Here is a 20,041-nt window from a genome sequence, read left to right on the forward strand (position 1 = left end):
TTAAGTCTATCAGCAAACTACTTTAATATGTAAAGGAACTGAACTTAAAATGTTCAGTATATATACTCAAATGCTGCATATGTTAGTCTTTGGCATGGTTCAGTACAAGAGAAGCCCAGTGGTTAAGTTGGTCACTACTTCCTCAGTGTGAGAGCAGTCGTAGTACAAACCCACTCTCTCTCAAACCCCCATTTTTTAAACGTTATCCCTTTTACCAATAATAAAGAAAATTAACCGTTTGAGAACCCAAAGTCTGTCTGAACCGAATCATAACAGCCACAGTTGATAAGATGGATAAGAGCGTCTGCTAAAATGACTAAATGTAGTTGACAGAAAAACTTGTAACAAGTATTAAGACTTGAAAATTGTGTGCCCTTCTGCTCAGTGTGTCATTCCTACATTGTGTTAACATCCATCTATACCACAGAGCTACCAGACTGCCAGTGCTGCATCTTCCTTCATGCCACCCCAGTTTTAAAACCAGCACCTGATTTAGCATTGGACAAAGCTGCATGTCACCAAGAAGCTAACAGCCAGTTGGGCCAACTGTCATCTCTATGCCAGACAGACGGCTCTACATTAGTGGACTACCTTACAGTCTCACAGTGCTCTCCAATACTAAACAAGACTAGTTTGACCTCTAACCCCAACACTGCAAGTCATGCTAAAGACCAGTGGACAGACACGAGCAGCAGCTCCAATTTATCCAGGAAGTTTAACAGGAAGTTAAACAAAAGACTTGTTCGTTCTATGGAGTTCTATATTTAGCAATATATGAAGCATAAGGCCCTACAACCTTTGTCCAGATGTTTTTTTTTTTTTTTTACAGTAGATGTTATAGCAAAAACTAAGTGTTTAGTTCAGGGTTACATGTGTATCCTTCTGTGAATGGTTACTTGGTTCTGTACACATATGTTTGTCCTGTTCATCATGCTCAAAGCATAGTAAAAAAAAAAAGAGAAGATAAGAAAAAAAAAAAAAAAAAAAGAGGAAAAGAATAGTTGTATAGAAGCTCAAAGAAAAAGAGCAGCTGAAATCAGCTGACAAAAATAACAACAATAACAAAAAGGTTTACAGTTGTAATCGTAACATGACAATATCATAATAATAAGAATAATGTATGGGAGAGGGCATTTCCAGTTATTTCCCTTCTTCTCAAATGTTGGTTCTGGTTGAGGGCGCCTTGCTCCGTGGTTTGGCACAAGACTAAGGTTCCACACATGAGATGAGACCAGGGGATTGGCTGAAAGTATTCCACATGGTGAGATGAGACGACAGGATTGGCTGAGAGAGGATCGGCTCCATCCTTACAAGTCCCCCTCCACTCGCCTCTTGCGCACTGCAGGAGAGAGTGCATGAGTAAGAAATGGGGGGGAAAAGGGAGAGAAGCAGAGAATACAAAAACCAAAAAAGCATAATGAATCATGAAAGAAAGAGGTCAGACTCTAAAAATCCTTGACACACCAAACCATCTCAATCCTGTTAGTCGTGTCAAAAACAACAATGTGAACCTACTTCACACCCTTCAGACCCATTCTAATGCAGTTAGTGCAAGTGCAGGAACATATCCAAACTGTTGGGAGTTAACACCACTCAAGTGCATCCAAGGAAACCTAGCTCCAAACACACAGACCTGTGATACTACGTTCTGAGGAACCTCTGAGCTCAGAGACGGAGAGAGAGAGAGAGAGAGAAAGAGAAACAGAGAGAGAGAGAGAGAGAGAAACACAGAGAAACACAGAGAGAGAAACACAGAGAGAGAGAGACAGAGAGACAGAGACAGAGAGAGACAGAGAGAGACTGAGACAGAGAGACAGAGAATCTGAGGCCTTGGCTGGGCAGTCACATGGCCAGTGTGGAGAGTTGGAGATCTAACCCGGGTTGAACACTCCACCAGCTGGTGAGACAGAAGAAGAAGCCCACAGCTTCAGAATGGAAGCAGACAGAAAATGGGGTCAAGGGAAGAAAGGACTAGCCAGATATGGAATACAAAAAAAAAAACACCCAAAGCTGAATGGATTTGCCACAGAAACGACCTGCAGATTGGAGAACAGGATGAACAAGGCTTTCATGGAGAGCGTGTCTCACCCAGATCGTTGTTCTTGGTGATGGCTCCAGCGGCTCTAGATCGTGGTCCTTGCTGGGTGAAATGGTAGCCGAACTTCACTATGCTATGGTTCTCCTCTAACATCTTAGCGATCTCCATCTCTACCGTTGTACCCAACTGCTGCCTCTGAAACAGAGGGGGAAAAGAACGACACAGGTCAAGATCTGCCCAGAGGTCAGTCTGTGCATGGGTGTGTGCCTGCACGTTTGTGAATGTGTGTGTGAGCGTGTGTGTGTTACCTGGTTGTCTATCTTGATCTCTATGAGTGTGTCGTTATCTCTCAGGGCATCCACCAGGGCCTGCACGCCGGCTCCAGTGATGAAGTTGGACTCGAGGTTCAGACACCGCAAGGTCTTGTTCTCCCTCAACATCTCACTGAAGGCCTGGAGGGGGGGAGAGGTACAGTCTGTTAGCTCTCACAAAGCATCAGGCTCTCCACATCCAAGATAACCTCAGCGGAACAGAGAGAACGGAACAGTGAGAACGGAACAGAGAGAACGGAACAGAGAGAACGGAACAGTGAAAACTGAACAGTGAGAATGGAACAGAGAGAACGGAACAGAGAGAACGGAACAGAGAGAACGGAACAGAGAGAACGGAACAGAGAGAACGGAACAGAGAGAACGGAACAGAGAGAACGGAACAGAGAGAACGGAACAGAGAGAACGGAACAGAGAGAACGGAACAGGGAGAACGGAACAGAGAGAACGGAACAGGGAGAACGGAACAGAGAGAACGGAACAGGGAGAACGGAACAGAGAGAACGGAACAGAGAGAACGGAACAGAGAGAACGGAACAGAGAGAACGGAACGGAGAGAACACACCACAGCGATGGGGTCGTTACTCCTGGTGGCCGCCAGACTGAACTTCTTGACGTGAGTGTTGTTTTCCATAGCCTTGGCAAAGTCCTTCAGTGTGGGAATGGGAATGTTCTGGAGAGAAAAACAAAAAAGGAAAGAGTCATATCACAGCTGTTGGACTCTAAGAGTCATAAGGTTCTGAAAAGGAGTGCGTTGGCGTACCTTGATGTTGTTGAGGTTAACGTCTGTTAGAGAGCTGTCATCGCTCTTTATCCTCTGCAGGGTATCCTCAACGTTGGTGGGGTTGGGAGGCTCGTCGAACACCGGGTTCATCTTCTCTCCTTTGATCACATCTGGAAGGCGTTCAACCACAACCAGCAGTTACAACACTGGAGCTACCTCAGAGATGTTTGCATCAAGCGACTCGAGTTGTGCACTCACTGTTGAATCCCTCTTTACTGCTGGTCCCATCGTAGGTCTGAGTGCTGGTCACCAGTGTGTGTACCCCGAGGATTGCTGTAACCAGAACGCGCACACACACAGAAGGCGAGTCATGTGTTTGTTTGTGTGTGAGATGAACGGATTAGGGATGCATATCAATCTCAACCAGACGCATCTCTCCACTAGTCATTCACTGCTGGGGAACAAAAGCTTCCTCGGAGACAAAAGCAGGACAGGCTATCCTTCTGCACAGTAAGCTCTCTCACGCTCCACACACACACACACAAGCAGACACACACACACACACAATCTCCAGAGCCATGGGAATGAAACACAGAGTGAGAAGAGCTAGTGTTCTCCTGCCCCTGGAGAGAGGACAGTTGGAGGAGACACAGTCACAAAACACCAGGTGTGGGTGTCACTGTGGCTGGTTTATAAATACAGACAATCTGTTTGAAGACTTAAGGCCATTGCACACTGAGTCCGAAATTCGTATCCGAAATGTTCGCACGTTAAAAAATAAATACGACTTCACGTTATGTCAATCGCGCTTCCACACCGCCTCCGAAACTGTCGTCCGTCAAAAAAAAGTTCGGATCCGGTTCGATTTTCTGCGTATTCGCATCCATAGCCAGCATTTTGATAGGTTTTTTGGCAATTCAGAGCCACCGAATGTTGAGGCTGACGATTGCGAAAAAACGCATACGAGAATTTCGCACTCCGTGTGCAAGGGCCTTTACACTGTTACCATGTATGCCCCCTCCCAACACCCACACCCACTCCCCTTTCCCGAGGCGCCCCCCCCACCCCTTACCTGCTAGGTCACACAGCTCTGTGTCTGTGGCGCTGGACAGGGCTTCCTCTAGTTCTGGGTCGAGGGTCGTGACTTCCTCTGAGCGCATCTCCGAGGTCTTCTGCTTGGGAACAAATGCTTTACCTGCAGAGAGAAAGACGTAGTAAGACAGCAGCCGCAGGATGTGTGTTTATAAAGCTTTGCTTCTATTGACACCTTGCACAGGTTAGCTACAGTTAGCCATCTTAGATTGTTTTTTCTCAGCACCGTTTTGTCACAGTACAAACTCTATTTGCTAGTGATTCTTGGGAATAATTGACTGACTTATCTGCTGCCTTGTGCGGACCTCTTTCTAGTCTTCCATCTCATTATTCTATCCCTACCTACCTCCCTCCCTCCCTCTCTCCCTCCTCCATCTGAGCATGTCACTCTGCCTTCCGATCCCCTGAAGTCTCAAAAGACACAACAGATCCTGATGTGTCCAAATCTCTGTGTTTCAGTCTGGCCGGCCTCAGGGGCATCTCTGTGGTAGCCCACACAGCGAGAGGAAAGACCGAAGGAAGTCGTGGAATAAAGAATGGAGTGGAAACCACACCAGTGCTGCTGGGCCGCAGACCAGCAACTTCCTTTACAGCACGCCTGCCTCCACATACCCTTAACCAATCTTAATAGCCCCCGACCCGACCCCCAGTTCAGACTGGATGTTCCCCACCCGCCTCACGCAGAGAAAATATTCAGTTTTCATCAACTTCCGTCCCCTCAGCATGTCCCACTGCTCTCTCTCTCCCCCGTCTCTCTTCCTCTGTTCCCCTCTCTCCCGTCTCTTCCTCTGTTCCTCTCTCTCTCTCTCCCCTGTCTCCATTCCTCTGTTCCTCTCTCTCTCTCCCCCCCCCCCCGTCTCTCTATCCCCCTCTTTCTCCCCTTCCGACCCTCTCTCCCCCCCCCCCCCTCTGTGTCAGCCAGAACACTCAAACAGTGCTCCTCTCTAAGAGCCTTGGCACTTCCGTAAAGCTTGTGAACAGTAAATACAGCCATTACCCTGCATCCTGTGGCAATCCCTCAGGACTAAACTGCCTAGGAATTACCCAGAATAACAGTCATATTTCATGTCAGGGGAATAAAGAAAGTTACAAAATAAAGAATAAATAGTGTCAAATGTTTTTTTTACGCTGGCCAGATCATGAGTGGTTCATGTCATCCTTAAACAGAAGAAAGTGTAAATCCAAGCTGAGGACAAGCAGAGCACTCGAGGTAAAGGCTACATTTAGAAACTTTTAAGTGAAAAGAAGCATGACTGAGAAAGAGAGGAACAGCCGGAGCGAGAGAAAGAACACTGGGTTGAGCCATGACAACGCCCATGACAACAGAGGCTTTCAGCAACTCCTAACCCAATGAAAAGTTTCAAAAGGGCACTGTTTATCCAATCATATTTATTTCTCCCTCTTTACAAGCAATGTCACAGAGGGCTTCCCTTACGCCCACAAAACAGCACCTACAACCAACCTAAACCCTCAAAGTTAAGTCTGACAAAGTAAGCAGCAAGCCAAGCTTCACCCGTGGCATAAACAGTCTAGTAGACCTCAACTAACTTCACCCATTGAGTAACACCAGATGACGAAATAAAATATACACACTCTTCTTCAACTGTACCGAAAATTTACCTCAGAATATCATGGGAGCTACACTGATCTGACCTTGGTGTGAACTGAAAACGCCTATCTTAACTAAATTGCCTTTGTATCACCGCAGAACTTACCGTGCTGAAGAGGTTTACACAAGTCTAACCAAGGCAGGATTAGCGGTTGAGGAGTGTGGCTCAAACTATTTATCAGTAGTGGCCAGTAGTAATACAAATAAATAATCTGCTACATTCCACAAAACCACCACTGATTTGTGTTTCCCAAGTTCTAAAATATACACACACTACCAGATTCCTGCTGAAAAGAATGTCATGACCAAAGATCCTCTTCAACGTGATTGGATGTCTCCAGTTCTAGAACCGGCTCTCTATTTCCACCCAGCTGTGTTTCAAAAAGAATCACAGGACATTTACATTTAGTCATTTAGCAGACGCTCTTATCCAGAGCGACTTACAGTAAGTACAGGGACATTCCCCCCGAAGCAAGTAGGGTGAAGTGCCTTGCCCAAGGACACAACGTCATTTGGCACGACTGGGAATCGAACTGGCAACCTTCGGATTACTACTCCGACTCCCAGCAGAATTTGTTTAAACCACTTTTGTCACATCATCAGTGTTTCTCACAGGATATTGTGAGACTGTGAGGAGGTGAACTAGGGGGGGACCCCTAGAGGGTCCGGGGGCTTGCTCCCCCAGAAGAAGATTCTGCACATTTTTAAGTTAAATCCATCAATCAGGTAAACTTTGAGAGCAAAGTTGAGAGGCAGGACAAATCACACTATGGCTGGCCGTCACCATTTAGGTAATTAATGGGAAACACTGCATCACGTCACAAAGGAAATGTCAACCGATTTATCAGCAGACCGATTAATCGGTCCGATAAATACTCTTTCGAAACCCTTGAATAATAGCTGGATGAATGTGAAGTCTCCAAATAATTTTCTTTATAACAGGGTTGGCCTGTGCTAGTGCTGTACAAGCTGTGCTAATGCTGTATGTAATGTGTGTAACTGAGAGCCAAGCTGAATGAATAAGTGAACAGCTTGACATCTGTAGCCTCCTCCCCCTCCCTCTATATCTCTCCCTCTCTCCCCCTTCCTTCTTTCAGTCTGAAATCCAATCCTCACCTAGAATACAACACACAACTGATACTTAACATCAATGATACGCAAACTGAGAGCACAAACAGCTCCACCCTGTTCCCACCCTACTGCCCAACTGTCGGCTCGCTGGGTGAGCGCACACCTGCACACACACACCCACACACACACACATACACGGACACACACCTTTTCTCTCGCCGGTGAAGGGGAGGATGTCCTCTCTGTCCTTGTACTCCAGTGCCTCCTTCTCCAGGTAGTTGAGGAGGCGATCTCTGTTGAACGTCCCAGTTGTTTGTTTGTTGGTCTGATCCTTCTGGCGCATACTCGCTGGCAGGAGGGCATTCTGGGGTGGAAGACGCACCATTCATTACTTAGTACAGCTTCTCGAAAAAACGAGAAGTTTGAGGTTGAATGCTGTCTCTTCATTCACTGGCATATGTCCTAGTATCTACCACCATCCCGCTCATCCTCCCTCCTGCTCCTTTCCCCATCCTGCTAGACCTCCCTCTTTCTCCCCCCATCCCTCCTCCTCTCTCCTCCACATCCTGCTCCATCTCCTCCTCCTCCAACCCCCACCTCAGGATCCATCTCCTCTAGGGCCGTCTCCAGCTGTTTGAGTTCCTCCTCGGAGAGCTTGTTGAGAATCTCATCCTCGTCGATCTCCTTGTACTTGTCCAGGTCTTTCTTGAAGGACAGCGCCATGATCCCGTCTGAAGACACAGCTGCAGGACTCGGTCTCTCAGGCTCAGCGTGCACGGACAGGACAGGGGGGCCACCTTCCGGCACACACAGGACAGACAGAGACACGAGAGAGAAGAACGTTACATTTTGGTCCAAAACGTGATTGCCAAGTCATGTATTTACGACAAGATGATTTCCTTTTTACAGTCTGAGACATGGAGGCTTCAGGTAACACAGGGTTTCTCGCAGGACTTTTCAGTTAAGGCGGCCGCCTTAGCAACACACGCCTGCCGCCTTAACTACGTTGTATAGCGATACCCGCCGTGTTACTCTGTCCTGTTTTCTCCCTTCCATTACAAAATGCCAGTCTCCCTTGTCTGCAGAACGCATTAGTCTATCGCACAAACTATCCCCCCCTGACATTAGTCTATCACACAAACTACCCCCCCTCCGGCAAACCCCACCCTGCCACCTTAACTAACACATTTTCTGTGGGAAACCCTGTAACAGCTATGGTTGTAAATAGGAAAGAACACACACACACACACACAGTCATCCACAGCTGGGACAAGAGAGAGCCTTTCTCAGGCAAAATAGAGGTCAGAGCCTGTTTCGTAAGGTGGCAGACATATTGAGTTTGACAAATATTTGCGCAATTCAATTGACAGCTCTAGACAGATGAATAGGATTACCAACAGGATCGAAGCAATGTTCTGTAAAGCAAGCCGTCAGACGCATGTGTGATTAAGTGTATCACCTGTCAGAAGGCAGGACAAAAGGACCTAACCTGGCCCTGCACTGTAATTAAAACAAGCGCTCTCATAGACTCCAGATTCTCCAGCTGAACACTACATATGATCTCCACTCTGTGGAGACACCGTTTTTTTCTTATTATGTTGTATTCTGTGGCACTGTTTCTTCAAGCATTTTGCTGTAAAATGAGACTCAGCCACAGAGAATATTTCCAATGTGAGTGAACTTCAAGCACAAAACCCCCCCAAATGAACAAAGTTGATTGGCTGGTGGAGAGCATCATGCGATGGGAATGCTTCACTGCCGCAGGGCAGGACCGCTCTGGATTAAGGGAATGATAAACGGGGAACCAAAGAAAACCTGGGAGAAAAACTGCACGAGTGCACACAACCTCAGACACGGCCGAAGGTTCCCCCCTTCAGGAAGACGGCAACTTTCAAGCACACAGCCAAGACCAGCGCTAACAGGACGAGTCTCGGAGTGTCCACCGAGCGGCCCGGCCACAGCCTGGATCAAACCCCCCAGGATCTGGGTTTTCCTTCCACAGCCCACCGTCTCAGGACTCTGATCCACTGGGTTGTTTACCATTTCCTATCTGCCCGTCCTCCATTACACCCTCTAAGTCATAAAACCCACAGTAATATGCTAACGCCCTAATCCAATGGTCGTAACACAACCTTGATGGGGGTTAACGTTTAAGTAGATGTAAAGGTCAGTCTTGATGGTACTAATATTATACAAATGGTGATTACTCTAACTCGTTATTGCAAACTAAATCAGAGTAGGGAATTTGTCCTGAGCAGTGGAGGCACATTCCGTCTAGACTGATGATACTAAGGGGGAAAACTCCATTCAAGCAGTAAATGTACAAGGATGATAATGGAGTCATTCAATGTTCCTCTGCTTTTAGACATATTTGATTAATGACTGACAAATAGAAGCAGATAAATCCATAGTAATCAAGGTCAATAATTTCCAAATTCAAAGTTATATTTGCAAGTCTGAATTTCGCAAGTTACATCAAACTTCTTCTGATGGTTGTGATTGGCCCGTCACTTTTCATGTCGGGGGGAAATCTGTTTGAATGAGAGGGTGGCCAGATCATTCACCAGAGCAAATAAACATGAGCTGCGATTCGTCTGGTTCCCAGGCTAGTGCTGTGATGCTGTGGGGCTTACATGGGCCCCTAAACAAACGTGGAGGAAGGTTGAATGCCACTGGATATCAGAACATTATTGCCAATCGGGGGCATGGTTTCATGGCAGCATTAATGCATTTGCTAATGGAGTTCTTCAGCAGAGTAATGCTCCATAACCTCAAGACTAGAACAGTCCAAGGATGGTTCCACAAACATGACAGTGGATTCAGCTTACTGCAGTGGCCTTATCCGGTCACAAGGTCTCAATTGAATTTCTATTTGGAGTATGGAACACTTCCAGCACCTTGTCCAGGCCTTGACAACATTAAAATCCACTGAATTTGGTAATGCTATTGCCTTGACAGGAGTAATAAGAGAATGCAAACACAGTAAGGACGGTGGGGGATGGAGGTTAAGACACAAGAGGATCTAAATGTATGGCAGGGTCTATGCCTTTCTCCTTTTCCAAACCGCTAATCCTCCAACACAACAGATGGCCACGGGCCAGTAATAACACTGGACTGATACTCTTATTCGCTTCGTCTGCTGTACTGGTCCAGACACACCCATAACAAACGCATACACTCGCTAATCGGCACACACCTTCGCAGGCTGAAGTCATCATATTAGCTGGCACCATACAAGGCGTTTTTGCTAAAGGTAAGCAAAAAACGAAGCTATTAAATCCCGTATAACGTGAGTAGAGGGTGTTGTGATGACTCTTACATTGCAAAAAAAAAGACAGATTTAATTTGATTCTTTAAAAAAGACTGCAACTCGTCTCACACAACTACACATCCTAGGACAGGCACCACCAGACGCTGTTTACACCATAACAAAATGACATGTTTCCATTTCAAGCATGCGTCCAAAGATGTAAGCTGGTAGGCGTTGGCCTAAATCTTCTCCAGTCCTGTCTGAACAATTGAAAGGGGGAAATATTGAGAATAGTCATTACTTTACTACCAGAACAGGACCCATGAGTGCAGGCTATACTTAGAATGTCCTAACTCTGCAATCCCACGAGACACAGGCCTCCTACACCCTCTCCCCCCTTCTCTCCTATTCTTTTTCCTTCTATTATGTAATTATCTTCCTCTCTCTATGACATTTTTACATCTGATTCTATTTCACTCCATCCCCCCTTAGTTTTGTTCTCTCCTCTTCTGGCATGCGGGACTCCCAGTGTGGTTGGGGAAGGACAGAAAATGATGGAAAACAGATGGAGGTGGAGGGGGGGTGGGGGAGAGAATGAGAAAGAAAAACGTAATGTTGGTAACATACAATTCTTTCACCATAAATGTTATGGGATTGCTTAATAGTTTGACTAAGGAGTGAGAGTTTGAGTGTGCTGTTGCATAACACTTAAAACAATAAAACTAATCTAGCTGTTGACAAGCTAGGTTACAACCGGGAGTCTGTTTCTCCCCCTCTATCTGACAGAGAGCCTATGTAATGAGGTTGGAATTTGAGGAGTGCCTCTTCCTTATTCTATTTCAACAAGGCTCACACCAGTAAACAACATAAGTGATCATCACACGCACTCGAAGGGATGATGACATGTCATGTACCTTGCGGATTTCACAGTTCACTGAGGCCTGAGCATTCTCTGTCCTGATAAAACAGTTAATTATCATAACGCACAGTGGGGTTGATGCGACATACAGCCGCACTGCCTGAAACGTAAAGTCAGCAAATGTTCACTACCACACAGTGATTAGGCACTTCAGTGGAGGTGGACATAAGAGACGTTTGTTTAGCTAACAACAAGCTACCAACCTTTCAAGACTGTCCTGAAATCTGACACAAAGTTCATATTGAGGCATTTCCCCTCACGTCTGAAGGCTGGACCACACCCTTCATTCAGAAGAACAACAGAACATCACTTGAAATGCCCTCCTTTCAATAAACAACGAAAATCGCAGTGTATACCACTGATATACGCATTCTGAGACAGGGGTTGTCTAAGTCAATAATATACAATGTATTTGCCATCAGAAACAATTTAAATAAGTCACAAACTATCGATACATAAAAAGATGCCTGGTGCAAGCGTTTTCAAAAAAATTGCCATTTCTATTATAGCCTATATCATGCATTTAATAGTGATAATCTCCATCTTGATAGACTAACTGTAGTAGAATTTACTGGACCCGTTGTAACATGACAACCATTGATACGCTAGTAGTATTAATGTAGCCTACAGTTAAATTTAACAGGTAACTGTTTGACTAATATGTCAAGTATAAAAGAAACATTAATTTGGTGTTAAAGTCACAAGGCCGGGGTAAGGCCGCGAACAATATAAGAACAGTGATGATATGATAAATAAATTAGAATTACTAAATGTAATCAGGGGAAACAACGTCAGCTAAGGAACTAGCTGCTAGCTAGCTAATTCTCTCTTCGTCGCTACTTTACACACAAACCGTATTAAAACAATTATAACCAGATATGTAGAATAAAACCCAACAGTTAGCTTAATATGTTCTTAAACGTATGTGGCTAGACAAGACAAGTTAGACTAGTCAGGCTATCTATTCGACCCTAAATGACAAAACGAGGGTGTGCTAATGTGGCTAGCTAGCTAACTGGTTGAATATATGAACGCGCTGTAACCTCATCATCAGTAAGTAGACAAAACACATTCACTGAAACATATTTGGAGTCATCGTACCTGAAGCTACTGCGGCAAGGCAACTTCAGCTCACACTATACTCCGGAAGGCGTTGTCAAATTACTCTGTATTCAAGAAAGGATACGATGGCTCTACGGCTGCTTACTTTCTCATCTGAAGGGCGGTACACGGGAAAAGTGGAGACAAGCCAGTGTACGCCCATCAAACAGTTCAGTTCCACAAATGAGAGAATAGCTTTTCCAACGCAAACCAATGAGCCAACGTCATTACCATAAGTCCCACCTAACCTATGAAATAACCAACCAGAACAGTTACGATATGGGAGGCAATCAGGAGTTCATGGATGGAGGATGGCGGTTCATATTTGTTTTAGTTGGCACAATAGCCAGATGTACAATCTAGCCCTCTAAATATACGCTCATAACGTATCTGTGATAAGGCTAATGATAAAAGTGTTGGAAATGCATGGCTGAACTTTCTTGATTTTACTATTCTAGTACTAACCAAGCTATAAAGTCACAATCAAAGCTAGAGATGCAAGATAATCAAATGTTTCTGTTACATTAAAACAAAGTTGCGGATATGGAAAAAGTTAATTACTTTTAATGATGACATTTTAGTGGACCACCAAGAGACATAAGTCCTTTTGGACCATGGTTTTTTAAAAGTGATATCGAAAGGAGGGTCAGGTGTCCACGTGTAGTTTCTGCCAAAGGATATATTTCAATAGGCTTTTATCGTCCTGTAATGCCAACAATATGTAGACCTAGTGTTGTTTATGATTATACATCTGCACCGAACAACAAAATTACACGCAAATGACGCACTCAAGAGTTAATTCGAGAAATTAGAATATTAGTATATTTATTTATTTATTGCGTCACAATTACATTGCGTGTTTTATTCCTAGCATTCCAAATACGTCTAGATAAATATTCGGTTCAATACCGTTTGAGGTTATTTGTTTGTGTTTAGTTGTAGGGGCAATGGGTATGTTTGGCAGTAAGCCTAAATTGATCCACACTTATCACAATTAACATGAGAATGGGTGAATAAACATCTGGGCATTGATCTTGAATACATCGAGTCTGCATTTTGACCAAACATGGCATTTCAGACAGTATCAGTGTCTTCCTTCTTTTGTGTTTGGTATCAAAAGACCCCATGTAGGACCATACTTACATTTAATAGCCAAACAAATTGAAAAGGTAAAAATGGAAAGAGCATTTAAGTACCTGAATGTTATATCCTTTGGGAGTGTGATTTTTCTGGGAAAATGGTCATGTCAGCAATTACTCATAATGATGACAACAAAAGGTGTTATCTGTGATCAGATGACTGCTGTACTACAATATGCATATTCAAAGAAGTAATCCACCTCCATATTTATTGTTCACTTTTAATGTTACAATGATTTTGTATTGAGAAAATAGTAAAATAGCATATGAAAAACAGATTTAGGCCAATGTGCAATCAATACATGCCTACGGGTATAATACGTACATCAACATGCACAGACCTCTTTGTAGATTAACATGGCATAACCATACACCAATTTAACACAATGTCTGTAGACTTGTGCTTGTGAGTCTCTGCAGTTAAAAAATCTTCCTCTCTCAACGAATAAACAACATTCTCTTCCGGCCAAAGCTCCTATCCCCAGTTGTAGAAATAGATCTTCTGCCAGACAGGAAGGTAATCCATTAGAGGGCCTGAGGAACCAGTTTGAGAGAATTAAAAGACAACAGGGACATAGAATGGCGTTTTTATTCGATATGCCAGACTTTAGGGTTTTGGCAGAAATTAATCATTACTTTGTGTGAGCTCACAAGGTGAGATGTGCACAGTCATTATATAATAAGCACTTACGTGCAATAAGTCCAACTCCAGGTACATATTCAGCCAGGAATCTAAGTAGGAAAATAATCTTTGTCCTGTGTGAAACAAGCAGGTTGGTTAAAGAAGGAATTCAGAAATGTTTCCACACTATAACTGATGTTCGTTATTTTTTTTCTCACCAACACCAATTCTAAGTCCTCTTGTGGTCTGAGTGTTAACTTTACTACTGACACTTTACAAAGGACCGCTGTGGCATGAATTTGAATACTTCAAAGGTGACAAAGGATCACACTCTCAACAACTGAATGGGGTTGGTTATCTAAAGCCTTTAGTAAAATATTGTTCTCAGTTATCTTTGCTTGAGAGCAAGATAAAGAGATAAAGAGTAAAATATTGCTTGTGAATTGAGGGGGCCACATTCTTGTATCATTCTTGTTCTTCACATGGACGTGAAGTCCGTCCTGTACCGTTGCAATATACGGACCTCATTCATATTACAAATGGACTGCTTTTGGCTAAGGATTCCCCCAATGTGAATTGGCCGCCGTTCGTTCCAATTGGCCCTCGTTCAAATCAGGCCTGCCATATCTCCACAAGCGGCCCTCCTACGCTCGCAAGCTTTGGTTCCGGATAGGAAGACAGGTGGTAGTCATGTTTCGCTGCCACCTGTGTCCGCCATGGAAGGGCACCGTGAAGTTGACTGCGTCTGGTCTGGCACTGGCATGTCGAACCTTGCCCCACTTTGGCATCGCTGACAAGCAGGAGCCGTTTTATTTTCAGGAGCGGTCAATTAATAAGTTGATCTACTCTCAAGAAGCATCTCACACACTGCCTAGACAGTCTCACTGACCCTAACCCTGCTGACACATCTCTCATGCTTCCAGAAGCCCCTTGAGAAAAACAGGATTAGGACCTGGGGTTGTCCATCTGGGTCGAGGGAATTCCCCCCCCACCTCACACACACACACACACACACACACAAACACACCTCCCCCACACAGAGAAAGCTGACGTGTGTCCTTAGGGCTCATCTAACCTACTGTATTGAAGCTTTACTGGGACGAGGGGGTGTAGACTGTGTTTGGATAGCAGCCAGGCTAATAGAACTTACTCTGAGTATCTGTCGTAGAAAGGTGAACGCAGCAGGTAGTAGAGAAGTAGGAAGGCTCTTCTTCTCAACTCGGCTCTTTCTGGTCGCGTCAGAGATTTTGTGTCATAAAGCAATGCGAAACTAGGAAAAGCAGACAAAAAGGCTCATGTTTTTATTTTTTATGTATTCTTTTTCATCTTATTTCAAAGCTAGCTAGTGCTGGGTGTGAGACATACATTGTGTTACCTTTATGAGTTATAATTACTAATATAACAAGTTATTTTGTTTAAACATCATTATGTGGTAACTAGTCCATACTGACCATAAATATATACCAACATTTTTACATCATTACAAGATAATTTGCTTGTGATTGAATTCTTCCAAAGAGTTTGAATACTCATGTAAATAACATATGTTGTTCTTAAAAGTAATAATATTTGTATTCAAAAGCAAGTATGAAAACAAATCCAAACAAACAAATACTTTTCGAAAGCACCTACCTGGTTATTTCAAGGACTCCAGAGATAACCCATGGTTTCCAGGAGCGTTTTCCACATAATCCAAGTGAAAGCACTGCATTTTTGCATTACGGAACAAACACTTATAACGGAAGAAACAATATCAAACAACTATAACATGACACATCTGTTTCTCCTATACTTAATCCATATCTAAGTATATACGTATGTAAAATAAATATAACTATCAGACGGACACTTTCTTTGCTCCCTATTCATTTCAACTACAGTATTCACGCTTTTATCATAATTTTCAAATAAAACCCCAGTCAATGCACATCATCAGAGACAAAGATAATTAAAAAAAACTGGAAACCATTAAGATATAAAAGGTCAGTCAATTCTCAGTTTGTCTAATCCAACCAACTCTGCACAACAGAGGTTTTCAAATGGAGCCAAACTGTTTCACAGCGTTTCCCTGTCTGATGTTTAGTGACAGTGTTTTATTCATGAAAAGTTGGTCAGACCCGTTCTACTCAAGCACTCCGAGCGCCACCTAGTGGTTGTCAGGTGTATCTGTATTCTTGACCACCTCGGCCTGTTTTAAATCAAGTTCTCAATTAAAACCTTGAACTCACAAAGACAAGTTACCAATGCTTAAAACTTTTGATAGAATGCATACTCTACAATCTACAGAACGGGTCTGTAAGAGAAACTATTTCTAAGGCTTGAGACGTGGATACATTTTACATTTACATTTTAGTCATTTAGCAGACGCTTTTATCCAGAGCGACTTACAGTAAGTACAGGGACATTCCCCCGAGGCAAGTAGGGTGAAGTGCCTTGCCCAAGGACACAACGCCATTTTTCACGGCCTAGAATCGAACCGGCAACCTTCTGATTACTATCCCGATTCCCTAACCGCTCAGCCACCTGACTCCCCAAATACAGTGACAGACTGCGTAGGAAGGATACAGTGCACGAGTGGGCGTCCAATAAAGAGAGACTCTGCCAAGGTCTCCTGGAAACCCAGCAGTGTGGGAGCAGGGGGATCAGAAGGAGGGTGTTCACAGTCCTGCCTCCTCTCCCTGCCAGGTGCCTCCCACAGCCTGGTGTGCAGAGGGGGCGCTGAGAGAGATGTGAAAACAATCTGTCATATTTTCCCACAAGGTGCTTGATATAGGTTCTATATACTGTAGTGTGCAGAAGTAAGTCTTAAATCCACATTGTTAATATTAAGTGAACATCCCAAAATCACCTACATGTAGTAAATGATGATTTTATGTTGTATTCTGTTTGATGTTGATTAATATGGACCACTTTTTGTTTTAGTTTCCTTCTCAAGAATCATCAACAAATGAGCATTTTGAAGGGCCCTTTTACTCATCATATCACCCCATCAAACTAGTTATACATTAAATGATATCAACAAAAACCTAAATATCAGCTGCCCTTTCAGTATGAGTGCCTGTCTTACTGCTGCCAAGTGGCCTGATCACCCGCCCTGACCGCTGGCCTACAAAGGAAGGGTCTTCAGGGTGGTCATCATGTTCTGTGTCTGTAAAGGACATGCAGAAGGAAATATTTTTAATATTCATCCTCGTCTTTGAGTTTGACTCTTGGGTAACACTCTTTGAAGAGGTTACACATATGGACAGACAAAGCATATATTCATAATATCTACTTTAATGTAGTTCCGACATTATTCACTGTACCATTTTTATGTATTACTGATCACAATAATGGTTTTTTTTCAATCATTTTGGAATTGTATTTTAATTTGTGCTACTTTTAGTAACTCTGACCTTGGTTTCTGAGACCTGCTTCTCTGTCCAGGGGTATTATAGGAGGTGAAGTCTGAATGCCTGATTTGTACCAAAAGAGCAGCTGGATGCGCAAGATTGCTCTGGAAAATAAGGAAGTGGTGGTGTTAAAAGCTAATGTGAAAAATATAACAACTATGGATGACAAATGTTATGAAAACAAATAAAATAAAAGATTGGTAAATTGTTTTTAATGCAATTACCTATAACACAAAAAAGGATGCACATTATTCAACCATTCTATATCACTGCAGTTACCATCATTATTATTATAACAGAAGTCATACTTCAGGATGTGGATGATCCCAATGACCAGCCAGCGGCCACATTCACCCCACAGCTTAGTGGCCCCCATTTCCACAAAGACCTCCACATACTCCAGTGCAGATAGCCAGGTAAGGATCTTTTGCTGAAATTATTCATTAAAAAAAACACAACATCCTATTGTAAGTATATGGTGTGGTGTGGACTGTTAGGGGGAAAGGAGAAGGATTGAAGAGGGGAAGCACCCAGGACTAAAGTGAGGATGCACTCACCCTAGGTATCGTGCGACAAAGTGCTTTGCGCAGTATGCCATCGTTCAGCAACACCAACAGATTGGAAGCTGTGTATACTAAAACAGACCCAAAATAATACCAATACTGTGAAAAGATACAAACATATTCCATTGTAACCCAGCTAAACTGCTGCTGAATACTTTGTTACATTTACATTTAGTCATTTAGCAGACGCTCTTATCCAGAGCGACTTACAGTAAGTACAGGGACATTCCCCCCGAGGCAAGTAGGGTGAAGTGCCTTGCCCAAGGACACAACGTCAATTGACACGGCCAAGAATCGAACTGGCAACCTTCAGATTACTAGCCCGATTCCCTAACTGCTCAGCCACCTGACTCCCATTGTTGATAGCCTAGTAGACCTGTTCTCATTTTATAACCTCTTAACCATTTTGTGTTGTATGTTATTGTATGGGAGTCAGGTGGCTGAGCGGTTAGAGAATCGGGCTAGTAACCAGAAGGTCGCTGGTTCGATTCCTGGCCATGCAACATGACATTGTGTCCTTGGGCAAGGCACTTCACCCTACTTGCCTCGGGGGAATGTCCCTGTACTTACTGTAAGTCGCTCTGGATAAGAGCGTCTGCTAAATGACAAAAATGTAAATGTAAAATGTTAACTGTTGTATTGACCGTCTGTTTGATGTCTGTTATCATATTTACGATCTGGTTTACTGGATTACAATATCAAATGACTGCTCACTTACCTAGTTCAGAGATTTCATGGCAGTCTGTAAACCTCCCTGAGAATGAGTCACAAAAGCACATATCATTAATTTAATTGTTGCTATAACTTTATAACACTTTTACAGAGAATGTTTGGCTCTGTATTCTTTTATATTTGATTTTAAATAATACAATGACTGCACGTTCACAGGGTGTGCTAAACTGGATGATTAATAAGGCCGATAACTGTATTTGGTCAGTCAGTTTTTTCTGTATTTGGTCAGTCAGTTTTTCTGTATTTGGTCAGTCAGTTTTTTCTGTAAAAGCGACAAGTCAGTGGAATACCCTGCCTGACAATATGAGGAGCTGCAGCTCTATCAGAACTAAAGGTTAGCCATCTGTACTGACTGACGACATTGAATGTCGCTACAGTGACGCACATGTTGTTTATTAAGGAAGTCGTTGGAGCAATATTCACAGCCTTTACAAATGCATGAATCGTAAACATCATTACCACGTACATATATGTTGAGCAGTTATACGTATAAAATGAAAACAAATTGCAGAAGGCCGAGCAACTAAACCCGGTGTGTTTGTCTAATTATCACTTCATAGATAAGACAGCATTTAGTTGGGGCGAAGGCTGACTACCCGTTTTGAGTTACAAAGAGAACATGGACATAGGCTATACCTAGCTATAACGGTGTAAATACCACCTGTAGCTAGAAAACATACTGCCGCTACTGTCACAGGCTCTGTAATCGAACTAGCTCTAGCTAGCTACATAGACCAAGCAGAACGAAAAGAACGGCGTGATCATTCGCGTTATTTTACACCCTAATGCACTCTCATTATAACTTTTCAAGTCCTTATAGTTGGGTCTATCTAGACAGCGGAACTCACCTGCAATCAGATAGGACAAGGTTCGGACCGCACTCTCTAGCTGTGCAGTTGCTGCTGGATTTTTTGTGACATATTCCCGGTACCGCTCGTAACATTGAGTCAGTTTTTCAGTGCATGTTGTGAAAGGCATTTTCTCAAAGACATCCGTAAAATAATAAAAGACGCAAGCTGTTTGTTTTCTTTTTCTTCCGACAGACTACAAGCTAGGCTTCTTCCTCTTCTTTTTCCTTTTAGGCAAACTAGACGCTTAACAGCGTTGCTGCCCTCCGCAGGTAAGGTGGTCTCATAAAAATATAACTTCCATCAGACTTCACACGTAATAGCCTATAAATCATAACCGAAGTAAAGTTGATTTCATAGTAGAAGTTCGACATCAATGTGACAATCTGTCGCGTTAGGGACCTAGGTTAAATGCAATACAATTTTATTCAAAAAACATGTATCTTCTTACAATGTTGAGTCCGAGTGTTTTTCCAAATTTACCCCATTAAAATATATTCCCAATTAATAATTTTAAAACTTTTTATATTTGGTCAGGCATCATGTTATGGTTGGGTCAGGGCTAGTAGGGTAGAGTTTGGTCATATTAGAATTAGAGTAAGAATATAAATT

The 20,041-nt window shown here is 43.3% G+C and overlaps 2 protein-coding genes across 2 annotated transcripts; both read right to left on the minus strand.

Moving 5' to 3' along the window:
- Window positions 1-826: 826 nt before the first annotated feature.
- Window positions 827-12,257, minus strand: tmod2 (tropomodulin 2). The gene is made up of 10 exons (XM_067249218.1): window positions 12,134-12,257; window positions 7,461-7,660; window positions 7,071-7,227; window positions 4,164-4,286; window positions 3,350-3,424; window positions 3,131-3,261; window positions 2,933-3,040; window positions 2,347-2,490; window positions 2,089-2,233; window positions 827-1,339 (listed from the first exon to the last, which is right to left on the minus strand). The coding sequence occupies exons 2-10, from the start codon at window positions 7,584-7,586 to the stop codon at window positions 1,308-1,310; spliced, it is 1,041 nt and encodes a 346-aa protein (XP_067105319.1). The 5' UTR covers window positions 7,587-7,660; window positions 12,134-12,257; the 3' UTR covers window positions 827-1,307.
- Window positions 12,258-13,464: 1,207 nt separating this feature from the next.
- Window positions 13,465-19,614, minus strand: pex16 (peroxisomal biogenesis factor 16). Its single transcript, XM_067249258.1, has 11 exons — window positions 19,430-19,614; window positions 18,568-18,603; window positions 17,844-17,920; window positions 17,595-17,716; window positions 17,290-17,390; window positions 16,962-17,042; window positions 16,460-16,612; window positions 15,527-15,599; window positions 15,045-15,164; window positions 13,964-14,028; window positions 13,465-13,806 (listed from the first exon to the last, which is right to left on the minus strand). Exons 1-11 carry the CDS (start codon window positions 19,557-19,559, stop codon window positions 13,748-13,750), a joined length of 1,017 nt encoding a protein of 338 aa, XP_067105359.1. The 5' UTR covers window positions 19,560-19,614; the 3' UTR covers window positions 13,465-13,747.
- Between the last annotated feature and the right edge of the window lie 427 nt (window positions 19,615-20,041).

Source organism: Osmerus mordax, chromosome 13 (genome assembly GCF_038355195.1).
Source record: "Osmerus mordax isolate fOsmMor3 chromosome 13, fOsmMor3.pri, whole genome shotgun sequence".
Classification (NCBI taxonomy): Eukaryota; Metazoa; Chordata; class Actinopteri; order Osmeriformes; family Osmeridae; genus Osmerus; species Osmerus mordax.